At 45.1% G+C, this 26710-nt stretch overlaps 2 protein-coding genes across 10 annotated transcripts in view; both read right to left on the bottom strand.

Moving 5' to 3' along the window:
* GGACT (gamma-glutamylamine cyclotransferase) overlaps positions 1–3053 on the bottom strand; it is a 49950-nt gene extending 46897 nt beyond the window's left edge. For 4 of the 6 annotated variants that reach the window (XM_079779446.1, XM_079779449.1, XM_079779455.1 and 1 more), the window contains exon 1: positions 2922–3053. The gene's annotated coding sequence lies outside the window, so the exon portion shown is untranslated. Of the gene's footprint in view, positions 1–1710; positions 1994–2685; positions 2710–2921 lie in introns of those variants that run through there. The other 2 variants (XM_079779451.1, XM_079779450.1) reach the window with 2 other exon arrangements.
* A 13071-nt stretch (positions 3054–16124) lies between these two features.
* Positions 16125–26710, bottom strand: part of TMTC4 (transmembrane O-mannosyltransferase targeting cadherins 4) — a 64027-nt gene continuing 53441 nt past the window's right edge. For all 4 annotated transcript variants that reach the window (XM_079779443.1, XM_079779440.1, XM_079779442.1 and 1 more), the window contains exons 15-18: positions 25203–25317; positions 23581–23693; positions 18517–18586; positions 16125–17378 (exon numbers count right to left, since the gene is read on the bottom strand). In XM_079779443.1, the coding sequence (XP_079635569.1) occupies positions 17230–17378; positions 18517–18586; positions 23581–23693; positions 25203–25317 (447 nt within the window). In that variant the 3' untranslated portion in view covers positions 16125–17229. The remainder of the gene's footprint in view (positions 17379–18516; positions 18587–23580; positions 23694–25202; positions 25318–26710) is intronic.

Below are 26710 nucleotides of genomic sequence, written 5' to 3'. Positions count from 1 at the left end.
GACTGGGGACTGGGTTTTCGAAAACAACAAGGAATTATTGTTAATTTGATTAGGAGGTGACAATGGTATCCTATCTAATAAAGACTGAATATGCAAATGGACTGTAACTCCACGACAAAGATGGCGGCGCCCACTGCCAATAAGAAGGGAATATGCAAATTGACGTGACAAGGCGAGAGGCAGCAGTCGGCTCCGGGCCGGAGCGAAGGAAGGCCTATTCTTGCACAAATCTTCGTGCATGGGGCCTCTAGTAGTAATATAAAAAAAAATGCCCCTTTTTGGTGGGGTGCCTATTGCACTATCTAGGGTGAAATACTGTGTTGTCTGAAATTTAAACTGCTGCAACAACAGCAAAAAAAATAAAATAAAATAAAGCAATTGTTTTAACAAATTGTTAAATCTATTTGATGGATATATTGAAGTTCATTATATCATTCCCTCTGCTTTTGTTTGCTTTAATTAAAAAGAAAAATAAACCAAAACCTTGATTAAAAAAAAAAAAGTTGATCGCCACACAGCCTTTCTCTCCAGGCACGCCTCTCACCCGACCCCACTCCTTCTTACACTGGGTCCAACCTCAACATATCATTTGCTCCCATATCTCTGAACATAGTTACATTTTAAACTTCTTATCTTTGCTCATGGTGTCTACCATCAGGAATGCAACATTACACTCCTCTGCCTATAAAAATTCTACTCTCGCCCTAACCAGTTTGGCTCAGTGGATAGAGCGTCGGTCTGCGGACTGAAGGGTCCCAGGTTCAATTCCGGTCAAGGGCATGTACCTTGGTTGTGAGCACATCCCCAGTGGGGAGTGTGCAGGAGGCAGCTGATCAATGTTTCTCCCTCATTGATGTTTCTAACTCTCTATCCCTCTCCCTTCCTCTTTGTAAAAAAATCAATAAAATATATTTTTTAAAAAATTCTACTCTCTGCTCAAGGTCCAGATGTGACCTTCCCCAAATCCTCCAGCGAGAATTCATCGTTGGGCTCCAACAGCAACCTGCCTCTTTGGCAGGCATTCCATCCTTCTCAGCACTTCAGCTATTTACCATGTCTGTTACCTCATAATGCCATACAAACCCCGAAACTTCCAGTAACCAGCTCTCTTCTGTACACCCACTGGAGGGCTACAATAATATCATCTTACACAGCTCTCAGGTCCAACCTAAACAAGGCTTTCTTGCCCTGAGCAGTTTCACTGACAAGAGAGAGACCCTCAATTAAAGAATGGGACCCTGTTAAGCCAGATGCTGGTCACGTTTAACCAATGCTCTCTTAATGAAATCTCTAATGACTAAAGTTTGCACCTGGCTAAGATCACTTGCTTTTGTCCTCCTACTGTCACCTCTGCTTGAGATGGGTCCCTCTGCAAACACGGCTGCCTGCATCATGCCAGCCTGCAGGGCGCCCTACCCACTCCGAAAAGCCCTGGCTAATGTGGGTGCAAAGCCTTTCAATGACTCCACTTGGGACAGCTGACGCAGGTTAGCACTTTTGAGAGATCTTACTAGATCAAATGAAGAGAAAAATGAGCAGGTAATTTAAACACATAAACAGTTTCAGTTTCTACCTGTGTTCCATTCTACTTCCTGCTGCCCTTTACCCAAGGCCAGCAGGAATAACCACCCTCTCTAGGACCAGTGTTAATAGTGAGGGCCCTTGTTAGCAAGGTCAGCTGGTCCAAAATATGTCCGAACAAAAACCCACCAATTAGAAATTTTAACTTTGCCAACTCCACTTTGGAAATACAATGCTCTCCGCCAGGTAGTGTGCTTCGGAGTTTCTAGTTTCTCCTGGGAGTCAGTTCAAGAAAACAGCATTTGGGGGAAATGAGGACCAACTACAGGAGCTCTTCATAGTAGCATTTCAGTAAATTGTGTGAGACTAGGGAGAACAGTCTTCAACTGAAGGAAAAAGTGCATACGTACATGCGTGATTCAGACCTACACTTTACATGGGTCAACCCAACTGACTTAGAGATACCCCTTAGTTTTTAATACATGATTTCTCCCTGGGACATGAAGCAAAATTAATAACCTGCTTTTAAAAAAGGGCAACCAGGAATTTTCTTATCAGTTCAATCTGAACAAAGTCAGCTTGGCGTGAACTGTGCCCCTAATTAGGATTTCCAGTGCGATTGTGTTATCTTTGGTCAACAGAGTGAACCAGCAATAACCATATTGCGTAATCAAGGCGGTAAGAGAAACAAACGGCTCCAACACTTCCTACGTGTCACCAACGGCTCCAAAGGAAACTAAGCTCAAAAACTCACAAATGCTGGAAGTTTTTATATTTCTTTTGTAGCTTTTGGTCTCCTCACAAACACGAATCTCTAAAATTAAAGACAATTCCAGCCCAGCCAGCATGGCTCAGTGGTTGAGCATCGACTGAAGAGCCAGGAGGTCACTGGTTCGATTCCCGGTCCAAGGGCACGTGCCCGGGTTGTGGGCTCGGCCCCCAGGAGGGGGCGTGCAGGAGGCAGCGGATCAAGGATTCTCTCTCTCATGGATGTTTCTCTCTCCCTTCCTCTCCGAAGTCAATAAAAATATATTTTAAAAAAAATAAATAAAAGAACATTAAAACAAATCCCGAAAAGTGTTAAGCCTTATTCAACGGAGAAATCCTTTCATAACTACCTTCTGAAGTGTTCCCTTCTCCCTTATTAGCAACAGCCGTGCACACCTGCAGGCAGGTCCCGTTTCTGGCAGCCCATCTGGGAACTTAACCGCCCGGTCCCGGCCCAGGCCGGCCCTCCCCCTCCTCCTGTCCCCGCCTCCCCCACCCCGCGGGCCGGGACGCGGCCCCGGAGCTGCACGCCGCGCAGGGACGTCCGGCCCGAGTCCCCGGGGCCCCAGGGCCGCCGCGCAGGCAGGCGGGGCAGCTCCGGGCCCTCGGCTCGGCCCCAGCCCGACCCTCACCTGCTGCAGAGCGCGGCGCCCTCGGGGAGCGCGGGCCGGGCAGCCGAGCGGAAACCTCCGGCGGAGACTGACCCGCCGCCCCGCGAGGCCGCCCCCGGCGGTGCCCCCTGGAGGCGGGACGCGGTACCACCCCGCTCCGGCCACGCCGCTGTGTGCCCTGCGCCCGGGCGGCGCACACGGGAGGCGCCCGGGGCAGACAGGTGTGCTCGCTCTGACACGCCCCACCGGGGTGCTCCCGGCCTGCCTCACTCCCTGTGGGACCCAGAGCGCCTGGCGGGGGGTAGGGGGGTGTGTGTGGGAGGGAGGGGGGGGTGCGGGAATACACCACATCAGCTACACACCAACACACGCATAGACCAGCTTCTGTGGAATGAAGTCACCAGTTAACTGTCAAAAAAAAACCTCATAGCCAACTAGTTCAAAGTAGTGGTTTTCAAAATGTGGTCCCAGAACAGTAGCTTCAGCTCCTGAACAAAGAAATGCAAAATCTCAGGCTACACCCCAGACTTTCTGAACCAGCAGCTGGCGGGGGTGGGGGGGGGGTGTGTGGGGGGGGGGGAGTTGGGGCAGGTGTGCGCATTTTAATGAGTGCTTCAAGTTTGAGAACCATGGTTTATTGAAGATTTGCTCCAGTTACTCTCAAACTGTATTGTCTATATATGAATCAACTGTAGATCTTGTTTAAAAATGCAGATTCTAAATGCAAAATAATAGGGAATATAAGCTGTGATTGAAAAAATAAAATTTAAAAAGTGCAGATTCTAGTTCGGGTAGCCTGGAGCAGGATCTAGAGCCCACAGGATTTACGCGTGTATGGGCACACACAAGGGCACGGCCACAGCAAACACGGCTGCCCGGCAAACGCAGGGGTGGGGACTCCCCTCATCAAGGCGAAAGGCACAGTTTCTCAAGAAAAGTTTTCAGTCAGTTTAGAAGAGTCCTTGGCTTGTCAGTTTAGGGTTGGTGGGGTACACAGGAGCCCTGGTGAGCCAACGGCTCTGGAGGGGTTAGTTACCGAGTTGATTCATCGAGGTTGTCAGATTGCATCCAAATGGTACAGGTGAGTCTCTCCCTGAAAAAGATTTCGCCCACCGCCCGCTCTTTTCCTGCTCACCGTGGCCCATTGCTCTGCCATCTACAATCTCCCACATCCTCCAGGCTCAGGGTTCTGCAGCTGGTAAATGATATGCCTGCTTTCAAAACTCAACAAACATTTCCTTTATCAACCGAAATAATTTAAGCTAGCAAATGATCTTTAACTGGAATCATCTAGTTTGGCCATTTTTGTTATCTAAATCTCAGCAGGAAACTGCCAAATTCTGTTTTCCAGACCTTGGTGTCAGAAGGTAGATGCCTAATTTCTATTTGACTAAATACAGTGCACTCCCCTTGCCACCATGGTGCACAGAATAGGTATTCAATAATATTTATTTAATTGGTTTACTTTTTGATCCTTTACCCTATGTAAATCAATACAAACTTAACAGAAAGGCTTTACAGTTAAACATGGGGTCCATGAAATAGAGGCTAATTTAGAAAATATGTGCGCAAAAAGTACAAAAAATAAATTATGCAAATAATTGGATTCCTTGCTTCCATTTCTAAACCTAGTTCTAAAAAAATTGTTCAATTTGAAAGCAGCAGGGTTATTTTTCATTACCTTGCCAAGTTATTTTACTTAATACAACAGGTCTTACTGCTAAACAATATCCATGGCAAAGAAATGAATGAGTAGACAAAAACCAACCTCATGAAGCTAATAAGTTCATTCACATCAAATTCAGTCTAGTACCTCTGGAATTAATGTTTCAAAGATTATGTGAACTGCTCTCCGATATTTAAAATTAAGGCATTGACCCTTTTCTCCACAAAAGATATTCAGCATCTCTTCTAAAACGTCTATGAAACTTCCCAAGCAATTACAGATGAGATGGTCTCCGCTATTCTTGCCCATCTTCTGTACATTTTAGGAATAGCAAGCAAAGAATCAAGTGAAGTGCTAGATAAGATTGTTTTATTAGTTTTGGTGAATAAATCCTTAATCAGAAATAGGAGCACAATTGTAAGAACTCCCAGAAAAAGGAATCTGACCAAAGATGCCATCCACCACGAACAAAGCTAATTACATTGCAAAAAGGCAAATCCAAACTCTAACCCGGTAACATTGCCGCTACTATTCTTCTTAACACTAGGATCAAGTGATTTGGTCCTGCTCTCCCAACAGTAACTTTCTAAAGGAAACATTGCTTACCTGGTGCCTAAAAAATGTAGACCTACAGTGAAATGTAGCTTGATTCCTGTGAACTGTCAGTGTAGGAAATTAATACCTACGAAATATTCTTATATGCCTTAGCACTGCACATTTTCATTCTGTCCTTCGAACAATAGTATGAAGCAGATATTATCACTCCCTTTCTACATATGATATGGCTCCCAGGGGCTCAATAACCCACTCAAGGGCACACTGCCATCATCAGGATTGTCAATATTTGAATGCATATCCGGGTGAACGTGAAACCTGGGCGCTTTAACCTAAGGGTTAAAACAGGGACGCTGGGTAGTACATGCTGAAATGTAGGTCATCTGGACTAACAATTTCTCTTACATTTGAACCTCTTTGTTAAAAGTGCTAGGTCCAATGAAGTTCTGTCCACGAAGAGCTTTTGTATACATGATCACATGATCCTTACTCCCACGTAGTAAAGGCCAGGTAGAGAATTTCCTCCACTTTCCAGATGAGGTAAAGAGATTAGATGGCTTGACCAAGGTCGTGACTAGCATGTGGCCTGTCTCAGCCCAATCTGAGACCTCTAGCACACAGCCGTCGTTGGACAGTCAGTCTATTGGCTTGTTACAGCGGGGAGACTGGGCATCAGAGGAACCCTGGGATGCCTCACCAAACAGGTAGTTCAGAGACTGGGGTGGGTGGGGGGAAGGTTCAGTGGAATTTAAAGGAAAGTGTCTCAAAGGCTTGAGGTGAAAGAGGGCAGAGGGTCAACATCAGGTCTGCACTGCAGGACGGACCCAGGGCCGTGTCCTGTCCTTGGAGACTAGAAGTTATGAAGGATGTGGACAGGTATGTCCAGAAACCCTTTACATGAAGCTCTGTATTTGGCCTGGGAACCTGGCCTGCTTGTTTGTGTCAAAGTGACTTGGACCCTCCAGGTAGAGTGGATGTTTCCTTCTTACTGATGGTTTCAAACAGCAACGCTTCTGATGGTCAATGCTTTTCCAGAACGGGGTTTCTCAGTAAGAAAGCAGAGGGGATTCTTTGACACATTATGACATCAGTGTGTCTGTGGGAGACATGTGGTTTCCTATTCACCTCCTATTCTCTGCGGTTTCACCCTGAAAAATGGCAGAGCAGAATTTTACTTTTCCAGTCTGAGGTACTTTACCTTATTAGGCCCCGTCAGGACTAGAAACATTCAACGTATTTTATTATTTACACAACAGTCAGAATTTCAAACATTCTTACGTTTCACAACAGATTTTTATTGTTGTTAATCCTCACCCGAGGATATTTTTCCATTGATTTTTCAGAGTGGAAGGGAGGGGGGGGGGAAACAAGAAACAATGATGTGAGAGAGACACATCAGATTGGCTGCCTCCCGCAAGCATCCTGACTAGGGCGGAGGACCAAGCCTGCAATCGAGGTACGTGCTCTTGACTGGAATCAAGCCCTGAACCTTTCAGTCCGCGAGCCAACACTCTATCCATTGAGGAAAACTGGCTAGGGCACATAACAGATTTTTTAATGAGGATTTACATAAGCATTTAAAGCAGCTCACTTTTATACCTTTTTAAAGTGTACTTCTGTATAAGATTTAGTTAAAAAAAAAAAAAGGTTAAGCACCTAATGATGTTTAAAGACCACTGGTTTAGTCCAACCCTCACATTTCATAGAGGAGAAATTAACAACAAAAGCAACAACCACTACCATTATTTTTATTAGAAGCAACTGAGGCATAGAGTAGTTGACTCATCTCAGGTTCCTGGTAACTAAAGACAGGATTGGAAGTGTTTGTATTTAATTAAATTGTTGAAGCTTAAAAAAAAAAAAATGACCTATGCCTGTGAAGTTGGCCCTAGGATAGATCTCTCCCTCCTGGTCTCTGCTCTGTCCTCCTTATCACCTTGTTTGCTGATGTTGGCAGATTCTGTATATCAGGACTGTGATAGCGTAAACGATATCATCCACATACTTGATCCTAAAGCTCTAGAAATGAGCATTTTGATATTCCTCAAGACAAATCTCAAGTCTATTCATCAAAATTAATGCTATCAAAATGTAACTGCTGAGACAAAACTGTTTTTAAATAATGAGTAAAAGTTCAATTTGAATCTACAGGGAAAACATTTTCACAAACATTTATCACAAGTAGGAAGCAGAAAACTTCATTGGTCCTTAAAAAATGCCACATATCTACACTAATAAAAGATAAACATGCAAATTAACCATCACTCTGCTACACCAAGCCATGCCCACCAGCCAATCAGGAGAGAGTATGCAAATTAACCCAACCAAGATGGCAGCAGCCACAGAGCTGGAGCAAGCAGGAGGCTTGGGTTGCCCCTGGCAATGGAGGAAGCCAAGCTTCCCACCTGCCCTGGCCTCCGCTCAAGGCTACAAAATTTCAATTATAGAAGATAAATAAATCCTAGATACTTGCTTCCAGCTGGCCCTGGCCTCCGCTCAAGGAGGCACTGAAAAAAAAAAAAAAAGAAAAAGAAAAAAAGGAGGGGCTGGGAACTTGGGTCGCCGGGGGGTGATCAGGCCAGGATGGGACGGCAGGGGCCATTGGAAGTGAGCAGACCAGCAGGGGGGGCCAGTTGGGGGTGAGCAGGCCAGTGGGGAGGAAAGGTGGGGGCAAGCAGGGGGGGCAGTTGGGGGCGAGCAGGCCAGCAGGTGGGCAGTTGGGGGTGATCAGTCTGGCGGGGGAGCATTTGGGGGTGAGCAGGCTGGCAGCAGGGGGCAGTTGGGGGCAAGCAGGCTGATAGGCAGAGTGGTTAGGGGCAATCAGGCAGGCAGGTGAGCGGCTGGAGCCAGCAGTCCCAGATTGTGAGAGGGATGTCCGACTGCCGGTTTAGGCCCAATCCCTGTAAACCGGCAGTAGGACATCCGGACATCCTTCGAGGGGTCCCAGATCAGAGAGGGTGCAGGTCGGGCTGAGGAATACCCCCTGCCCATGCACGAATTTCGTACACCGGGCCACTAGTTTAAAAATAAAATGACTGAAAATGCAGGATGTCCAAGCCAGTTTTGATAAACAGTGTAACAGTTTTTTGTTTTGTTTTGTTGTTTTTTTAAACTGAGCCCATGCTAAGGCGACCATGGGGTTCTTTTATAAAAAAAATATATTTTATTGATTTTTTACAGAAAGGAAGGGAGAGGGATAGTTAGAAACATCGATGAGAGAGAAACATTGATCAGCTGCCTCCTGCACACCCCCTACTGGGGATGTGCCCACAACCAAGGTACATGCCCCCGACGCTCTATCCACTGAGCCAAACCGGTCAGGCAACAGTGTTAACAGTTTTAAAGTACTTCCTGAACTAATCAGACTCAGAACATAAGTAATCACTATTTAAATCTGAAGTTATTTCTGGGTTATTAATTACAGGATAAAAACCTCATGAAAAGTGAGGGTTATCATTTTTTTATTGAATACTAGAGGCCCGGTGCACAAAATTCGTGCACAGGAGGGGGGTGTTCCTCAGCCCGGCCTGTGCCCTCTTGCAGTCTGGGACCCCTCACTCCTTACCGCCCACTTGCTTGCTGCTCCCTACCGCTCAGCTCGCTGCTCCTTAGTGCTGCCGTGAAGGCTCCTGCCACCGCCCCTGTACTCACCAGCCGTGAGCCTGGCTTCTGGCTGAGCGGCGCTCCCGCTGTGGGAGCACACTGACCACCAGGGGGCAGCTCCTATGTTGAGCATCTGCCCCCTGGTGGTCAGTTCATAGCAACCAGTCATTGCACAGTTTGGTCAATTTGCATATTAGGGTTTTATTATATAGGATAGGATATTAAATGTGAACTGTAAATGAAAAATAAAATTAAAAAAGAACCAAATAAAATTTTAGATCTGAAAAAATATATTTTTGAAAATTTTTTAATATATATATATTTTTAATTCTCACCTGAGGATGTTTTTAAAATTGATTTTTAGAGAGAGAAACATCCATGTGACAGAGAAATACCAGTAGGCTGCCTCTGCACCTGCTGACCCACTGGGATCTAACCTAAACCTAAGTATGTGGCCTAACCTAGAATCCAACAGGAAATCCTTTGGTGTACAGGTTGAGACTCGAACCAATTGAGCCACCTGGCCAGGGAAGATCTGAAAAAAATTTTTTAAATGTACTTCCAGGCCCTGGTCGGTGTGGATCAGTAGTTAGCGTGTCCTCCCACGCACCAAAGGGTCATGGGTTCGATTCCAGGTGAGGGCACATACACAGGCTGTGGGTTCCATCCCTGTCGGATTGCTGGGGCAACTGATCGATGTTTCTCTTTCTCTTTCCCTCTCCCTTCCTCTCTCTCTAGAATCAATGAAAAGAACATATCCTTAGAGGAGGACTTAAAAAGAAAAAATGCTGGTTTGGTTCAGTGGATAGTGCTTCTGCGGACTGAAGGGTATCAGGTTGGATTCTGATCGAGGGCACGTACCTGGGTTGCAGGCTCAATCTGGGGCGCTGGTTGGGGATTCAGCAAGAGGCAACCAATTGATGTCTCTCACATTAGTTTCTGTCTTTCTCTCTCCCTTCCACTCTCTGTAAAAAAAAAAAATCAATGCAAAAATGTCCTCAGGTGAGGCTTAACCAAAGCAAACAAACAAACACCCATCCCCAGTGTGATTATTGAAGGAGCATATGAAGTATTTGTTGAATGAACAGGAAGGCATGGGACTTCTTTTTCTGTTTTAGCAACTCTGCAAGCCAGAGGGTTTATTTTTAATTTTAATTTTTATTGATTGATTATTTTAGAGAGAGGAAGGGAGAGAAACACCAGTGTGTTGTTCCCCTTATCATGCTCTCTTTGGTTGCTCTTGTCTGTGCCCTGACCAGGGATCCAATACACAACCTTGCTGTATCAGGAGGAGGTTCTAGCCCACTGCGCTGCGGGCTGCCTGTCAGGGCCCCTCAACAAAACCCCTCTGGGTGCCCTGGCCCTGCTGTGGGCCGGAGCTCCTCTCCACAGCAAAGGTGTGGCTTCCATTCTGTCAGGGCACCTCTTAGGTTTCGGGTTTGATCCTCGGTCGGGGCTGACTGCTGCTCAGGAAGTGACCGAGGACCGTTGAGGTCCGTGTGCTCTAGTCATTCGGAGGGGAGCTGGGGTTCCATTGCCCGCATAGCCAACTCCGATCCCCACTACCCCCGCTCCTCCATCGAGGATGACTTCAACTATGGCAGCTGCGTGGCCTCCGCCAGCGTACACATCCGCATGGGTAGGTCGCCCTCCCGCAGCTCGCCAGGCCTGGCTGCGGATTTCCGGGTTCCCAGGGAGAGCGCCCTCCGCGCCGGACTCCCAGGGAGAGTGGGGTCCCAGAGGGAAAGCACTTCGCTCCGCCTCCCTTTGGGGCTCCCGGGCCGGAGCGGAGCGCCTGTCCTGTGCAGGGCTCGGAGGGGAGAGCCGCCCCAGGGAGGCCTCCTAGCTGGGTGTGAGAAAACGAAACTGGAGCCCTTCCTCCTGGAACCCTGTCGTCTTCGGTGCAGAAAGGGACAGATGAAAGCCTCAGCACCCTTCCTGGGGCCTCTTTAAGTGAAGATGTTATTTTTTTTCGGTGAAAATAAGTTTATTGTGTAATCAATATTGTGTAATCATTGTGATTACACAATAACCTGCATTGAGTTATCTGCTGGGATGTTTGTGCTTTAGGGCATGTGAATGCATTTTATTTGACATCCCCCCCTCACATCCCCCCCCCCATTGTGCAGCACGAAGCCACGCCCACCCACTCCAGCTGGTCATTACACTCCAGCTTGGTCATTACCGTGAGGGCGTCCTGGACAAATTTGCATATTCTTCCATTATATATATAGATTATACAGTATATGTAGATTATATGCCAAGCAGTGGTCTAGGGCTTTATATAACTCGTCTCATTTAAACTTCCCAGTAATCCTGGACAAAAGGTCATATTACACCCTGTTTTATGGACGAGGAAGCTGAGTTGCTGTGTTAGTTTCCTAGGTCTGCCATAAAATACCACAAACTGGGTGGCTTCATGTAGAAATGTTGTTCTGGAGGCCAGAAGTCCAAAGTCAAGGTGAGGGCAAGACCCCCCTCCCTCGGAAGGCTCTTGTAGAGGATCCTTCCTGGTCTCTTTCAGTTTTCGGTGGCTCCCTGGTGTTCTTTGGCTTGTGGCAGCGTTAGTCCAATCTTTGCCTCCGTCTGCTCATGGCCTTCTCATTTTATGTGATACCAGTCATGGGATTTAGGGCCCACCCTAAATCCAGTATGATTGCCTCTCTACCTCCTTAACTAATTGTATCTGTAAAGACCCTATTTCCAGGTAGACATGAATTTTGGAGGACACAGTTCAACCCACTACACTTGCCTAAGTTCATACAACTAGTAAATGGAAGAACGGGATTCAAATCCAGTTGTAACACGCTTTCATTGCACATTCAAGCTTTGTGTACCCAAATGCCAGCTATTTCCAGACACCCACCAAGAGGGGGTCACAGAGCACACAGAATTCACTGACGATTGAAAGACACGCTTCAGAGAAGAGTCTGTATTGCTGTACTCCAGTAGTTCAGCCAATAATCTGAAAAAAATGCTGCCTCCCAATTCTTTTCACTCAGCATTGCTCTGGGGCCCGAGTCTCCTCAGCGTCTCTCTTGCCTGTTGGGCAAAGCAATTTAGCAAACACCTTGGTTACCTGAGTTTCCCTTATGGTGTTTCTTTCCCAGCAGGAACCTTATCACAGCTTTATTACAAACGCATCCATGGCTCTCTTGAATAAAGATTTCTCTGTGCTGTCACACATGTTCCCTTATTTAGAAAGAAAATTTATTTCAAATGATGCAGAAATTTGCAAAGGAGAAGAAGTCTCTCTCCGCTCCAATTCTGTTCCTCTCAAAAAGCCCATGTAAATATAAACTGCGATTCCTATAAGTTTAAAGGAGAACACGTGAAGACCTGTAATATTTGTGAGCATCCCCTGGGCTCCTGTCTCCACCATTCTTTCCTTGTCTGCTTCATTGCAACCAGACTGTCCCACACGGGACCTTTGCTCCTTCTGCTTTGAACTAGATCAGCTCTGATCAGCATTTTGTGAGGAACATCATCCTGAAAGAGGCCATCACCAAATTAATATCTTCTTGGTACAATTTAGAGCTGAGAGAGACCATTTAAGACAAGACGGTGAGGGGTTTTAAAACGAGACTGTAATAATCAACATGTTTGGTATTTATGAGTGAATCAAGTAATATTAAATGTCTCACTTTATTGAAAACTAGAGGCCCGGTGCACGAAATTCGTGCACGGAGGGGGGTTGTCCCTCAGCCCAGCCTGTACCTTCTCCAATCTGGGACCCTTCAAGGGATGTCCGACTGCCCGTTTAGGCCCGATTCCGGGCCTAAACGGGCAGTCGGACATCCCTCTCACAATCCAGGACTGCTGGCTCCCAACTGCTTGCCTGCCTGCCTTCCTGATTGCCCCTAACCACTTCTGCCTGCCAGCCTGATCACCCCCTAACCACTCTGCTGCCAGCCTGTTTGCCCCCAACTTCCCTCCTCTGCCGGCCTGGTCACCCCTAACTGCCCTCTCCTGCAGGGTTGGTCACCTCCAACTGCCATCCCTTGCAGGCCTGGTCCTTCTCAACTGCCCTCCCTTGCAGGCCGGGTGCCTCCCAACTGCCCTCTCCTGCTGGCCATCTTGTGGTGGCCATCTTGTGTCCACATCGGGGCAGGATCTTTGACCACATGGGGGCAGCTATATTGTGCGTTGCAGTGATGATCAATCTGCATAGTACTCTTTTATTAGATAGGATAGAGGCCTGGCACAGGGGTGGGGGCCAGCTGGTTTGCCCTGAAGGGTGTCCCTGATCAGGGTGGGGTTCCCTTGGGGCGTGGGGCGGCCTGAGCGAGGGGCCTGTGGTGGTTTGCAGGCGGGCCACACCCCCTGGCAATGCAAGCAGAGGCCCTGGTATCTGGAATTTATTTTCCTTCTACAATTGAAACTTTGTAGCCTGGAGCGGAGCCAAGCCTGGGGCTCCCTTCGAGGCCCGCAGCTATTTGTGTTGGGGTTATAATTGAAACTTTGTTGCCTTAAGCAGGTGGGCCCAGCCAGGGTGTGTGGAAAGCTTTGCTTCCCCTGTTGCCGGCTGCAACCCTGGCCTGCTCTCTCAAGTTCCATCCTGCCGCCATTTGTTTGAATTTGTTTACCTTCTATAATTGAAACTTTGTAGCTTGAGTGGAGGCTTAGGCCTGCAACGGCTGGCAGAAAGCTTGGCTTCCTCTGTTACCTAGGAAACCTTGCTCTCTGTGGCTGTAGCCATCTTGGTTTGGGTTAATTTGCATACTCACTCTGATTGGATGGTGGGCGTGGCTTGTGGGTGTGTTGGAGGTATGGTCAATTTGCATATTTGTCTATTATTAGATAGGATCAGGGTTACTCAACTCTTGTCTCAGCAGAACTCTTTGTTTTCCCTGGATGCCTAGCAAAGTTTTTACATCAATATGAGGTCAAAAGAAGAAGGCAAAGGCAGCTGAACCAATATCTGTTCTTAGGAAGCAGATACTGACCAAGAAAAATTGAGATGATTCTCTGTTTCATTGCCTCCAGGAAAAAACCAGATTTACAAACTGAGGGGGAATTTTCAACACAGAAGGAAAGAAATGTTCTGACAACCTGCGACACTTGGCAGGTAGCAGCAAATGGAAACGATGTGAATGAGTGACTCCCGAGAAGTCCCCTGGAGAGAGGCCTGTTAACAATAGCTTAGTCCCAGATGCCTACACCAGCATGCGTCACCGGGGTATACAAGAAGGTTGAGGTAACCTATACTGTGAGCTCCCCAAGGGCAGGAATCCCCTCTTATGATTGTTTACTTTTTTGTATATTTTTTGTTGATTTCAGAAAGGAAGGGAGAGGGAGAGATAGAAACATCAATGATGAGAATCACTGATTGGCTGGCTGCCTCCTGCATGCCCCCACTGGGGATCAAGCCTGCAACCCAGGCATGTGCTCTGACCGGGAATCGAACCATAACCTCCTGGTTCGTAGGTCAATGCTCAATCACTGAGCCATTCCCGGCTGGGCAGTCCATCTGTTTTCATTTTCCATTGTATCCACAGCAGCTAGTGCATTGCTAGTGTACAGTCAGTGCTCAAGAAAGTATTTTGAAAAAAGTTGAAACATGCGAGTAGCTCGAGAGAGATCCTTGTAATGGAACTGTTCTGTATCTTCACTATGGTGACCACACAAATCTATACGTGTGATAAAAACCACACAGAGCAAATCATGCAAATGAGTTCGTGTAAGACTGGTGACATCTGAATGAGGCTGGTGGGTGCATCAATGTCAAGAGCCTGGCTGTGGTAATGTACTCCAGTCATGCAAGATGTTACCATTGGGGGAAACTGGGTGCAGGGTATATGAGATCTCTTTATTATTTCTTACAACTGCATGTGAATCTATAATTATCTCCAAATAAAAAATGACAGAAGAGGAGAAACAGTCTCAGATTGCTGATGTTAATCTAAAATCTAGTAGGATGGAGGTTAAGATGGACTAGGGCTTTGAAAGCTATACTCTGTTTAAGAGAGGTCACCGAGGGAGGAGGCACACTAATCAAAGAGACAGACACTTGTGTGGACATTCCGGGGTGGAGCTCACCCGAGTGGGAGAAAAAGAGGAATGACTGTGGAATTACTGCCGCATTCAGTACTGTCTACTTGGTCAGGCAGGGGAATGAATAATGGGTCTCAAGATGCAAAATCCATTAAGAAATAAACGTAAGACTGCATTAAAACAGGGAAGAGTTGTAGCAGTACCACATGTTAAACAAACTAAGAACCACCCCAGATCGCCATCTGGGTTTCATGATGCTCACTATCAGGGAGGCGAAAGATGACGATTAGGAATCTCAGATTTTCCCAACTGGCAACTCCCCCCATGTCTGTTTTTTAAAACATAATTTTATTGATTTCAGAGAGGAAGGGAGAGAGAGATAGAAACATCAACGATGAGAGAGAATCATTGATCGGTTGCTTCCTGCACGCCCCCACTGGGGATCGCACCCGCAACCCGGGCACGTGCCCCGACGGGGAATCGAATCTTGACCTCCTGGTTCATAGGTCGAAGCTCAACCTCTGAGCCATGCTGGCCCAGGCCCCCATGTTTGTTTTGATATTCCCTTACCCCACCTTGATGATGATAAGCAACAAAAACATTACAATTTAAGAAGATGCCAAATAAGAGGGGGACTGGGATACAGTTTTCCACTTCAGTTTCCTTAGGAAGGAAACCAAGGAATGAAGAGGGTGCTGCTTTAAAGTTAAAAAAGAAGGAAGGAAAAAAGAGGCAGCATGATGCACTTCCACAATCTGCAGAGTTAAAGACTTCCTGAAATATCGATCAGACTCAGGACTGTTTTCTCTGGAAAGAAGACGGAGAGCTGCAATGCAGTCCCGGGAGACAGTGGGGAAAGCGAAGGGGGTTTGTTCGGTAGCTGGAGTCCCAGATTTGCACGTCTTGATTTGACACTAAAGTTTTAGTATCAGAGGGGAAAAAAAGAATCCTAGAGGGGCTTTTACAAGAAATATTTTTTTCTTTACCCTCAAAAGAGAAGTACTATTTTAAAGAAATTTGCTTAAAGAAAAAATCAACAAGCATATAGTATATCTGTTATCTGCCACGTTAAGCACTATAAGAACCTAAACAAGAATAAGACAGCTCCTGCCCCTAACGGATCTATACATTGTTACTGCTATTTTGGGGACCATTTAAGAACTGTTTGAAACACAGCACTTTCTTTTCTGATGTATGTCAATCACCAGCACTTTGATTTCTGATGTAATGGAACCATCTTAAGTTACAATTACTGATATACAAAACTACATGGATCTGCACCCCCAAAAAGAGTGTAGAGAATCAAATTCATCTCAATGTGGGATCTATTCACTCAGTCCTCTGAACCTGGGTTAAAAAAAAAAAATGCGATTCTGTTAAATGGTCCCTAAAGCCAAATAGAAGCCACATACTAGACAGGATTTGTGCAATAATTTTACTGCATAAGAAATCAGAGATTGCATAAATCATTAGGTCAACAACATACATAGAAGAATGAAATAAAACAAACATGATTATTCTGAGCAAATAAAATAGAAAAATAATCCAATTCTTAAAAATACCACAAACTCTCCAAATGTGGCTTCCTTTGAGAGAAAATACACATCTTGCGTTTTCTGAATATAGTGATGACTGGGATTCCCTTAAGCCAGATGGTAAACTGCTTTACAGCTAAAAACATTAAAAAAGCAACTTACATAGATGTGTAGCCCTCTTAATACTGGATATAACAAATAAAGACACCAGGCTGCCTGCTTTTTGCCTATAGCATAGCTTGGATTTTCTATTAATAGTAACAATTCATGTAGAATGCTACACAATTTCCTGTGTTATGAAACTACAGGAGTTGGAGAATCCAAAAAATATTGCAGGAGTGAACTTCTTCCTATGAAGGAAAAAGTATATAAATGTACTAGATGTTAACATTTCCATTCTTCACTCAATTATTTGCCCTGTTCAAAACATAAAAGTACACATAAATATATTTCCTTACACATGAAGTTCATACTATATTATTTTAAAAAAAGATTTAGAAACCCAAAAATCTTAATTTACTCTTTGTTGTCATTAAATAAAATGCCTAATATACAGACACATTTGATACTTATATAAATAGTAGGAATCAGCTTGTCATTTCCTGTTCACAGCCGATGCTTAATAAGTGCTAGTCTACACAACACAGTTCACATCCCAAAGGCAGGGTTTATTCTAATGTAAGCTGCTCGAGATAATATTTTTCTCTTTTTCTTTTTAATTAAAAAAAGACTTCATTCTGGAAATTTTGGGATTTATATTTGAATGGTCTGAAAAAATACAATTTCAATGCAAAAACCACATCACGTATTCAAGAGTATACTGCTGGTGCTGTCATCTTTTTGCATGTCTTTGTTTTCATAGGAAAAAAGAAAACAGAATAAGAACACGTAAGATTTTTAAATGTTTAAATGTAACCACATAATATTAGTGATACGCCTCATGCATACAAACACACGCCAAATGGAAGAAAAAGGATCAGACATCTTTCTTTTGCATTTGTTCCAGTTTTCGTCGTAGGAGACCGTAATTCTCTTTAGTTCCTGGTGCTGTGGGGTCAAGCTGCAGAGAGATTTCATAGTGTTTTTTGGCCAAGTCTAGATGCCCCCAACGATGATAGAGCACAGCTGAAATAGCAAGAGATGCGTTTCATTGGGCACGCTCTGAATACCTAGCAGTGTTCCCAACCACTTCTACAAAGAAATATTGAAGAGCCTCTGAAACTGTTTTCAAAAATCAGTGTTTGAAATAATATTGCTTGTACCACAAACTTTATTTATTGTAATCACACTCCCCCGTGATTGTCCGTTGAAACACCCCCAGTCAGTCCTGGGGGTCTTCGTATCACTAGGCATGAGCCGTCTCCCTAGAGCAACATTATTACATAAAAAGTAAAAGGAAGAGTGCATTAAGTTTCTCAGTCCTGCCACGAAATTTCCAGGAAGCCAGGCTGAATAGCTAGGGCGGGGCTCCCTCATTGCTCAGAGCCCTATTTACGTTACATAAAGATTCCCCCCAAATAATAGCTTGTTTTTTGCCAGTTGAAAATAAGGGCACTCACATCAAGGTCTGACCCTAGAGTGATAGTTAATGTAAATCTAATTATTAGAATGGCAAGCTTCTGAAGATTATAATGATTTTGCAGGTAAAACCAATTTGCTAGATGGGCAGAAGAGCAACTATGCATGGGTCATGACTACAGAGTCTGCAGGCAACGGATTTGGTAAAAAAAAAAAATAGTCACATGATTGAGCATTCTAAACATCAACCTACTGTGCTCTAAAAATCTTAGTTATTGAGATGTATAACGGAAGAAAGGAATTCTAGGGAACAAATCTTTGCATATGCATTTCTAGCTAAGGCATAGGAGAACATAAGAAAGTGGAGGACAGGCTAGGATGGAAGGTCCACTATGCAAGACGGGAAAAGGCTGTAAGTCAGAGAGCAAAATTCCACAGCACATCTGTTTAACATTCCTAACATCCTTCGCATAAAGAAAGAAAATCCGAGTTTTATCATCAGAGTGAATGATTTTGGGGGCTGTTCTGGTCACATAACTAAGATCTGTAAATATGACTATTATTTACCTCCCATTTTAGTATAATGATTTCTTTAAAAAAACAAAACAAAACACACATTTTTGAAAGGATGATACAGGCTAGGTTTGAAAAAACTACTCTTCCAATATCATTTTTACAGAAATACACCCATTTCATCAAAATTACATAGACTTTCCATATGATTCAAATTGAAAAGTTTCCTTACCCAAATTGCCATGGTAACTTGCAGTATTTGGATGAGCTTTAATTGCTTTGAGGAATAACGCTTCAGATTCCTAAAAAAATAAAAGACATAAAAAGGTAATGCACACAATACAAAACCAGTGCATAGTGTTATTATTGCATATGGTTTTCGAATCCTTAATGTCCTGTTTTGGGACCACCTCATCCTTCTTCCAGGGACACTGGGAAGCCCAGCACAGCCACACCCTGTTGAGAAGAGGCTTGGAAGGACAATCGGGGAAGCGTGTGACAGGGCAAAGGTGACAGGGCCATAGTTAGTGGAGTGGGAGCAATGGAAAGCGATGGTGGCTGAAGAGAGAAAATGAGTATGCTAATGAGCTCTGCCACATGCCTTAATGAAGTGGCAGGAATTCTGGGACTTCAGGCAAGTAGCTCAGCTCAGGGTGCAGTGGAGGGCAAGTGAAGGCCAAAAGACTGAAAAGGGCTGGACTGTTGAAGACACCTATGAAAGTGTCATTTTCAGTCAGCATCAAGGAACTCATTTCCAGGGTACTCAAGGTAGGAGTTGGGGCTCTTTTAATCTCCCCCAACAGCCCACAACCCAGAAGCAGTCCCTTCAGCTGGAAAAAATGAGCAGAGAGAATGAGGGAGAGGCAGCCGCCTGTCACCTCAGCCATCGCAGTATTGTATGTGACCGTGACCAAATGCCCCTGATGTGCGTGAACTGATCTTTCTATAGATTTGCATTCCCCTCATGTAGAACTCACTTCCAATGGGGTCCTAAGAAGCACGGCCGAGTGTTTGCTTCCCTGATCATTACTGGCCATGGCTGGCTGGCTGGTCCCTTTCTACCCAAATGTGGAGAAATAAAGATGCCTGGTGGTTCCCACTGACACCTGCCGGGAACAGCCATTCCCGCCACCTACTCCTGTTCCCCAAGGGCCCAGCGTGCTCTCGTCAGTTTGGGGACAGGCCTGCTCCTTCTATCTGTGCCCTGGGCGGGTTTTCCCAGGTGGGCTTCCCACTGCAGGTCCCAGCACTTTACGAAGTGTAAGAAGTCTAGTTTCCTTGTTCCTTGCTCCATAATGGCCCGTGGCACTCCTGAGGAACAGGCTGGGAAGCTGGGCAGACATCCCTGAAACCACCACCTTTTCGACGGAAGTGGCAGAAGAACGTGTGCATTTTAGAAATGTCGTCCAAGGGGGACGGATAAAGACTCAAAATAACAGCACCCGGGATGTCAGCAAGCATCACTCTCGGAGCTCAGCTCAGAGACAGCGCCCACATTCCAAGTTTTAGAAGCTGCAACTCCTTCAAGGAAGCCTAAGATTTTCCTGCTCTCTCAGGAACACCGGGGGAAAAATAAAATGAATTGTATAGATTTGTAGCAGTTTCTAAGTAGCAGTGCTGTTTCTGATGATTTTCAAATGTTTCCATTTAAAACCTAAAATTTGAGAAATAGGAAAGCCAGGGAATCTGAGTCTAGTTTAAAATGCTCCACGACATGCCAAATGTGCTAGTGAGAGAAAGCTGACAGAGATAAAAATCAAGTCAGGAGTTGGAGGATGCTAGATTCATTGCCTGATTAACTAATTTCTCAAATGCCCATCAGTGTGGACATCATTCAAGATGGCGTGGAGCCGAAGTCAGGTCTGGGAATGTTCAGGGTGCTGTGCACAGGGAGGGTCTCAGGGCTTACGCCCCATTAGGGGCTGCTGCTCTTGGCTAGGCAGGGCCTGAACCCCGAGGGATGAGGAGGAGGCTGGGTGGGAAGGAATGGGAAAATAGGAAAACGAGCGAGGTGATGGGGGAGGAAAAAATGAGCCTGGAAGATAGGAAAATGATAGCACGTTGACAAAAGAGGTGTCGGGAGGAAGAGCAGGTTTGGGGGCACGGTGAGTGTGGGCTAGACACCCTCCCTCTCAGACAGCACTGGGGCAACCTTAAAAGGAGGCTTCATTGGCCCCTGGGACTGTTTGTGGGCCCTGGGCCGGAGGCCTGTTTCGATTACAAACGCCTGTGGGCATTCAAGGCCCAGGAAATGCTCATCTTTTAGATTAATGCCCTGTTCCGGGGAGCAATGAACTGCTTATAAAACTGATCTTCTGTGGAAGTGTGTGGATGCTTAGAGACCCAGGTAACATGCTGATTTGTGCCAAGGAATAAATAAACTCACATTTTAAATCAGGGATATTTTTTCATCCACAGAAAGGGAGAAGAATATTATTTTCTGAAGTGCATTAGACAAGATGGACTTAACAAAGGTTTAGGGCAACATGTGAGACAGAGAAAGGCGTTACGAAGGAACAAGCGAGGGTCTTTACATCTGGGTGGAGCGGACGGGGCAGTCAGAGGTCAGTTCAGCCACAACGGCTGGCAGGCAGCACCCTTAAACTACGGACAGAGTTTCACAAGGGACATCCTGGAGCCTGCTCCAACCAGGGCCTAATGCAGGCAGTCCAGAGTTAAGATGAAACCACAAGTCACATAGGAAGTGAGCAGTTCCCTCTAATTTGCCTTCCTTTCTTCCCGTTCATCCCACACAAAAGTCTCTGTCTGGTGGTGATTTGGGGGCCACAGCCTCAACATCTGCTATTATCCCTTTGAAGCTAAAAGAAGGCAAACCTCAGGATCAGAGCCCTGGCCAGCAATAGTACCTACCTGAGATTTAGAAAAATTATTTTATTTTCAGTTACCTTATATTTATAGCAATATTATGTTTCCACTTTAATACATTTATCTGTGTTAAAAATTTAAATAAAGATAATTAAGTAAAAGATATTTTAAAAAAAAGTAATATGTAGATGTGACCAAAGAAATTCATGAAGATGTGGCATAAATGTCTGGAATTGGGGAAACTGCTCTGTAAACATAATCTGTGGAACAGGCAATATAGAAAGAGGAATTAGATCGAGAGACAATATTTTAAGCACTAAAACATTATTCTTATATTTTTGCTGTACCACATTAGCCATAAATTGGAAATTAAATGGCAATAAGTAATATCAAATCTAATTGGCTTTAATGATCCTTAGAATTTCATTTAATAATCATTGAACTAAAATTATTGTATATACTAGTCTGTGTGTGTGTGTGTGTGTGTGTGTGTGTATTATATACCATTCAATAGTTATAAATTACCTTCTTGTGCATTTTTCCCTATCACCATTTCTGTTGTACAGATGAGTAAACTAAGGACTGGTTAAGTGACTGCTGTTAGATAAAAGGGGCTGCTCGCATAAACAGATGTCCCGTACTCACAGGGGTATAATAACGAGAACACTCACTCTGCACATCGAAGTCTCAACAGAGATTCTGGAAGCTTAAATGTTTCAGAGCCAAATGTGAGACGCATTCAGCCATTTCACAATTACTACTGGGGCGCTTAATAAACGCCCATTAGCACACTGGGCAGCAGTGGAGGTGGAAGAATAGGACTGAGGACTCTGACCTCAAAAAGGCTCCAGGCTCACTAAAGAGATTCATCAAAAGTTCATGAGAATCTGAAACAGCAAAAGCTTAGGTGAAAAGGGAGTTGCACGAGCAGCAGACATCTGTCCTGGTGGGGACCATGCCGAGCTGGAGGCCAGGCTCCGTGCACCCCGCGAGCCCCACCTCGGCCTCCTCTCCAGAGCTCCCACCCGGGGCTCTGCAGGAACAGGTGGCAATGGCTGACCAATAGCAACAGGTGTCATTTCTGTGGGAGAAAACCCTACACAGGGGTTTAAAATTCCAAATCTTGAATTTAAAAAATGTAGGAAGCCAGGGCGTGGTGGCTGACGCACGGCTCATAGTGTGCCACCCCGTCCCTCCTTGGGGCAGCTCCTGAAGAGTTCATAGCAAGCCTCTTCGTTCAGATCTCATCTTCTGTATCCTCACCTCAGCTGAATCTTGAAGACTCGCTGTGGGTGGTCCCTGGACACCCCCAAGATGCCCCAGGCTGACACAGATGGCTGGAAAGGTCATTAGAAGGGGAACACACACACACCTCACCTCCTTTCTGCACCCCCACCCCTACACAAATAGATCCGTAAAAAATAAAACTTCACCCTTTCAAAAAGCCATCTCTGGAGTAAAATCTAGAAATGCTAAAATGGGTATTGAAGCTATTAAACAACCTGACATTCAAAAATGAGATAAATGCAAGAAATATGTTACTGTTGTTATGGGAAATTATACTGGCAATGATACCTAATGAGCAGGACAGGAGAGGTAAATAACAGGACAAGTATGAATGAATCACCACCTTGATGCCTAGTGCGATTAAAATCAGATGTGGCCCACAATTTTAAAAGAAAAAACCTCCCTCATGAATGGACTAAAGCAGTGCTTCTGAAAGTGTTTTCTGTAACATCCGTGTTAGATACCGAGGATGCCGGTTAACAATGCAAATCCCCTGACCTTACGCAGCCGACCACGTATTGGGGAGGACGGTGGACATCTCCATTCTAGCACCCTCCCCTGGTGATTCTGGTAGAATTAAAGCTTGAGATCACCAGTATTAGCAACGCGGAGTCCTCTTCAACACACCTTTTCGGATTCACAGTCTCCTCCTGGCCAACCCAGGTAGATAGAGCCCGGATAAATTAGTACCTTGGGTTGTTCATTGGTCAGGAATTTCTAGGGCCTTGCAGATTACCTATAACTTAGCTCTCGATGAGGAAACACTTGGAAGCAGCAGGAACCAGTCCTGCATTCTCCATGGGCTGCTACTTCCTTTAGTGTGGAAGACGTCACCCACATCTAAACCCAGAGCTCCAGCCCCACTGCAAGGGGCCGGCTCACAGCGTCTCGCCAGGGCGGGGCCGGGGCATCTGCGAAGATGCACCTCTTCTTGGCCTTCTCCTCCCCGCCCACATCTGAGCAATGGTAGTGAATTCCGATGACAAAGAACACAGAGTTTGACCCTGCAAATCCTATTTTTGGGGGCAACTTCTCCAGGAAGCAAACTGACCAAGCCACACTGGTGTACTGCTACCCCTGTTTTGGTCTAATTCCGAATTTAACTGGGCCCAAGTAACGCTTATGGCTTCTGTCAGAGGCTGGCATGAATTGCAAGAAATCATGGCCTGCAGTTTACACACACCTTGTATTTCTGGGACTTCCCCAGTACGTTTGCCAACGAGAACATCAGAGAGTGATCATTAGGTATTAATTCCAGCGCCTCTCTTCCAACTGCTTCAGCTTGGGCTAAATTACCTGCGAGTAAAAAAGGAAAAACACGTACTAGTATTTTGGTCTCTCTCTAACAGGGTTTACGTACATTAGACACAATGATTATGAATAAACTACTTAAGAAAATCAATGTAAATGTGTAACACACACACACACACACACACACACACACACACACACACACGATCCTATCGGTTGCAAAGCCAATGCAGCCCAGTGCCATTCTGACGTAATACAGAAACGGCTTTTGATTAAATTTCGCATGAAACCTAATTTTAATTTTCTCCCAGATACCCATTATACCCAAATCAGAGAAAACAAGCCTGCAGAAAAAGAACATCGCAGGGACACTTTAATAACGGGATATGTGTCATACTGAAGGACATGTTCTATGCCTTCATTAGAAACAAGTGAGTATCTCTTATCCACACTGATTAGATGGCCTACTCACTGGCTTCAGAGTCAGCCAAATGAAAACTACCATTTCTTATGAGATGCTTGAATTTTTAAAACTAGAGGAGCAGAGTGTCTCCTAGTGCAGTGGTCGGCAAACTGCGGCTCACGAGCCATGCGGATCGCGAGCTGCGGTTTGCCGCTCTGTTGACTAATGAGTTTGCCGACCACTGACCTAGACTCTCGATTCCAATAATTACAGGCTGTTGTTGTTCCTTGTGATTAAGCCCCTATCCCAGTGGTCGGCAAACTCATTAGCCAACAGAGTGGCAAACCGCGGCTCGTGAGCCGCATGTGGCTCGAAAGCCGCAGTTTGCCGACCACTGTCCTAGTGGATCAAGTCTGTCAACGGCTAAGGAACTAGATCAAGGCCGTTATTAGCATTATCTATAATAATAAAAGAGTAATATGCTAATTAGACCAGACGTCTTCCAGACTTCCTTCCTGATGAAGCCAGGGCCCGAGGAAAGCCAACCCGTGTCCTGGGTGCCTGCTGGAGGCTGAAGGAGGGAAGCCTGGGTCCCGGGTGCCAGAGGGAAGCCGGTGGGGAGGGAAGCCAGTGCCAGCAGCCGGGGGAAGAAAGGCCTACTCTTGCATGAATTTTCGTGCATCGGGCCTCTAGTATATAAAATAAGAATCTCTGAGTGTAGGTTTGAGGGCATCTGCTTTGAGAACGGTCCATGAGCTTTAGAGCATGGACCTAGCACCGCCCATTGCACAAGCCCAGAGCATTGCCGCTCACTTTGGTTACCTCCAGCGTCCTAGCTGCTGGGCGCTGCCAGAGAACAGGCTTCAGAGAAATGAGAGGTTAGCACACATTTTCCTTCAGGACTCAACACCAATTGTAAGCCAAGTACCATTTCCCCAGACATTTATATTCTAATATATCAAAGGAAGCTCCATGTTCTAGAAGAATAGACATTTTGTAGTGCAAAATATTAAATCCCATCATCACTTTTAAAGACAACAACTCTAGCACACACTAGGAAAGCCCTCCCCAATAAACTACATTTCCTAATTACTCAGTGGTACTGCCCCGGGAAATGACTCCCCTGGTGTATGTAATTCGCCTTTCTGTACCTGTGTTATCAAGGAGTATGATCATGTTGTTCCAAGCCAGGCTGTGCTCTGGCTTCAGCACAGTGGCATTTCTCCATGCATTCAACGCATCCACGTGACGGTTTAGATCTGCATACTGAAAATAAAGCATGGACCGGAAAAATCAACTTTCCAATATTTTTATTCGTCTCTCTAAGGCATAACTGAAACCAAACCCCAAATCAAATAAAATCTAACCTGGATTGATTGAGTTTCTAATTTTCCATATCAATTTACTTAATCCTCAAAACAATCCCAATGAAGTAGATATCTATCCCCATTTTACATATGAAGCAACTGAGGCACAGAGTAATTAAGTAACATCTCCAAAGTTATACATCTAGAAATAGTAGGGCCGGGTTAGAACCTGGTGGTCTAGCTCTCAAGCCTACCACATCTTACCTGGAACCCATAACTTAGTGACTCCAGGTGTCAAATCCTATTTCAGGCTAGTGATGAGAGAGAAGTTAAAAACCTAATCATTAGTCCTTTTCTAGGAAGACTTCACATAATCCATCTTTGGTAAGTTTTTAGTTAAGGGTAAAAAAAATATTTAATGTGATTACAAGCTAAATGTGTCAACTTCACCGTGTGCCTCTTCCTGCCTACATCTAAGCTTCATAAAAAACGATGAGTAGACCAGACTTGTAATCTCCCTGGAAAAGTCGTAAGCGGTGCTGTAGAACCCCTGGGCATTTGGAGCCTGCTAGCCTCCTTTAGAAAGGAGAGGATTATCTATTGCTTTCTTTAAAAATATATATATATTTTATTAATTTTTTACAGAGAGGAAGGGAGAGGGATAGAGAGCCAGAAACATCGATGAGAGAGAAACATCGATCAGCCGCCTCCTGCACGCCCCCCACTGGGGATGTGCCCGCAACCAAGGCACATGCCCTTGACCAGAATCGAACCTGGGACCCTTCAGTCCGAAGGCCAATGCTCTATCCACTGAGCCAAACTGGTTAGGGCTATTGCTTTCTTTTGACAGGCAGTGTTGTCTAACATTGGTAACAGAAGACAAAATGGCTGGCTCTCAATTGGCACAGTTACCAAAAGTGCGCCAAGGGAGAAAGGGATGGATTTTTTAGCAGGTGACCCTCTTGCCCTCTTTAACTCAGTTCAAATGCACATCTCACCTGAATGAACTTGGTTCCTTTAAGTCTGCAAAGAGTACAAATGATAACAATTTATCAGAGTTTAAGGCTATTTTCTTACCGACTGTCAGGTCTGTCTTTTCCTTAGAAAACAGAAACATTTTGCCTTGCCCTGTGACCCACACCACAAATAGGTGGCATATTATGCAAAAGAGGTATAATAAATTATGAAAACATTTACAAATACCCATTTGCTTAAGAGGTTGTCAGAATTTCCCACGAGGCTTGGAAACTCAAGTTTCTGAATCTTATCCCTTAAATAAGGAAATGATATAAAAAGTTCAAAACCTTAAAATAATTTAGACTACTAATTACTCCAACATTTAATTGTCTCTC

This window comes from Cnephaeus nilssonii (genome assembly GCF_951640355.1).
Source record: "Cnephaeus nilssonii genome assembly, chromosome: 8".
NCBI classification, from domain to species: domain Eukaryota; kingdom Metazoa; phylum Chordata; class Mammalia; order Chiroptera; family Vespertilionidae; genus Cnephaeus; species Cnephaeus nilssonii.
Note: the sequence above shows the minus strand (reverse complement) of the source record. Positions and strands in the feature narration are given on the sequence as shown.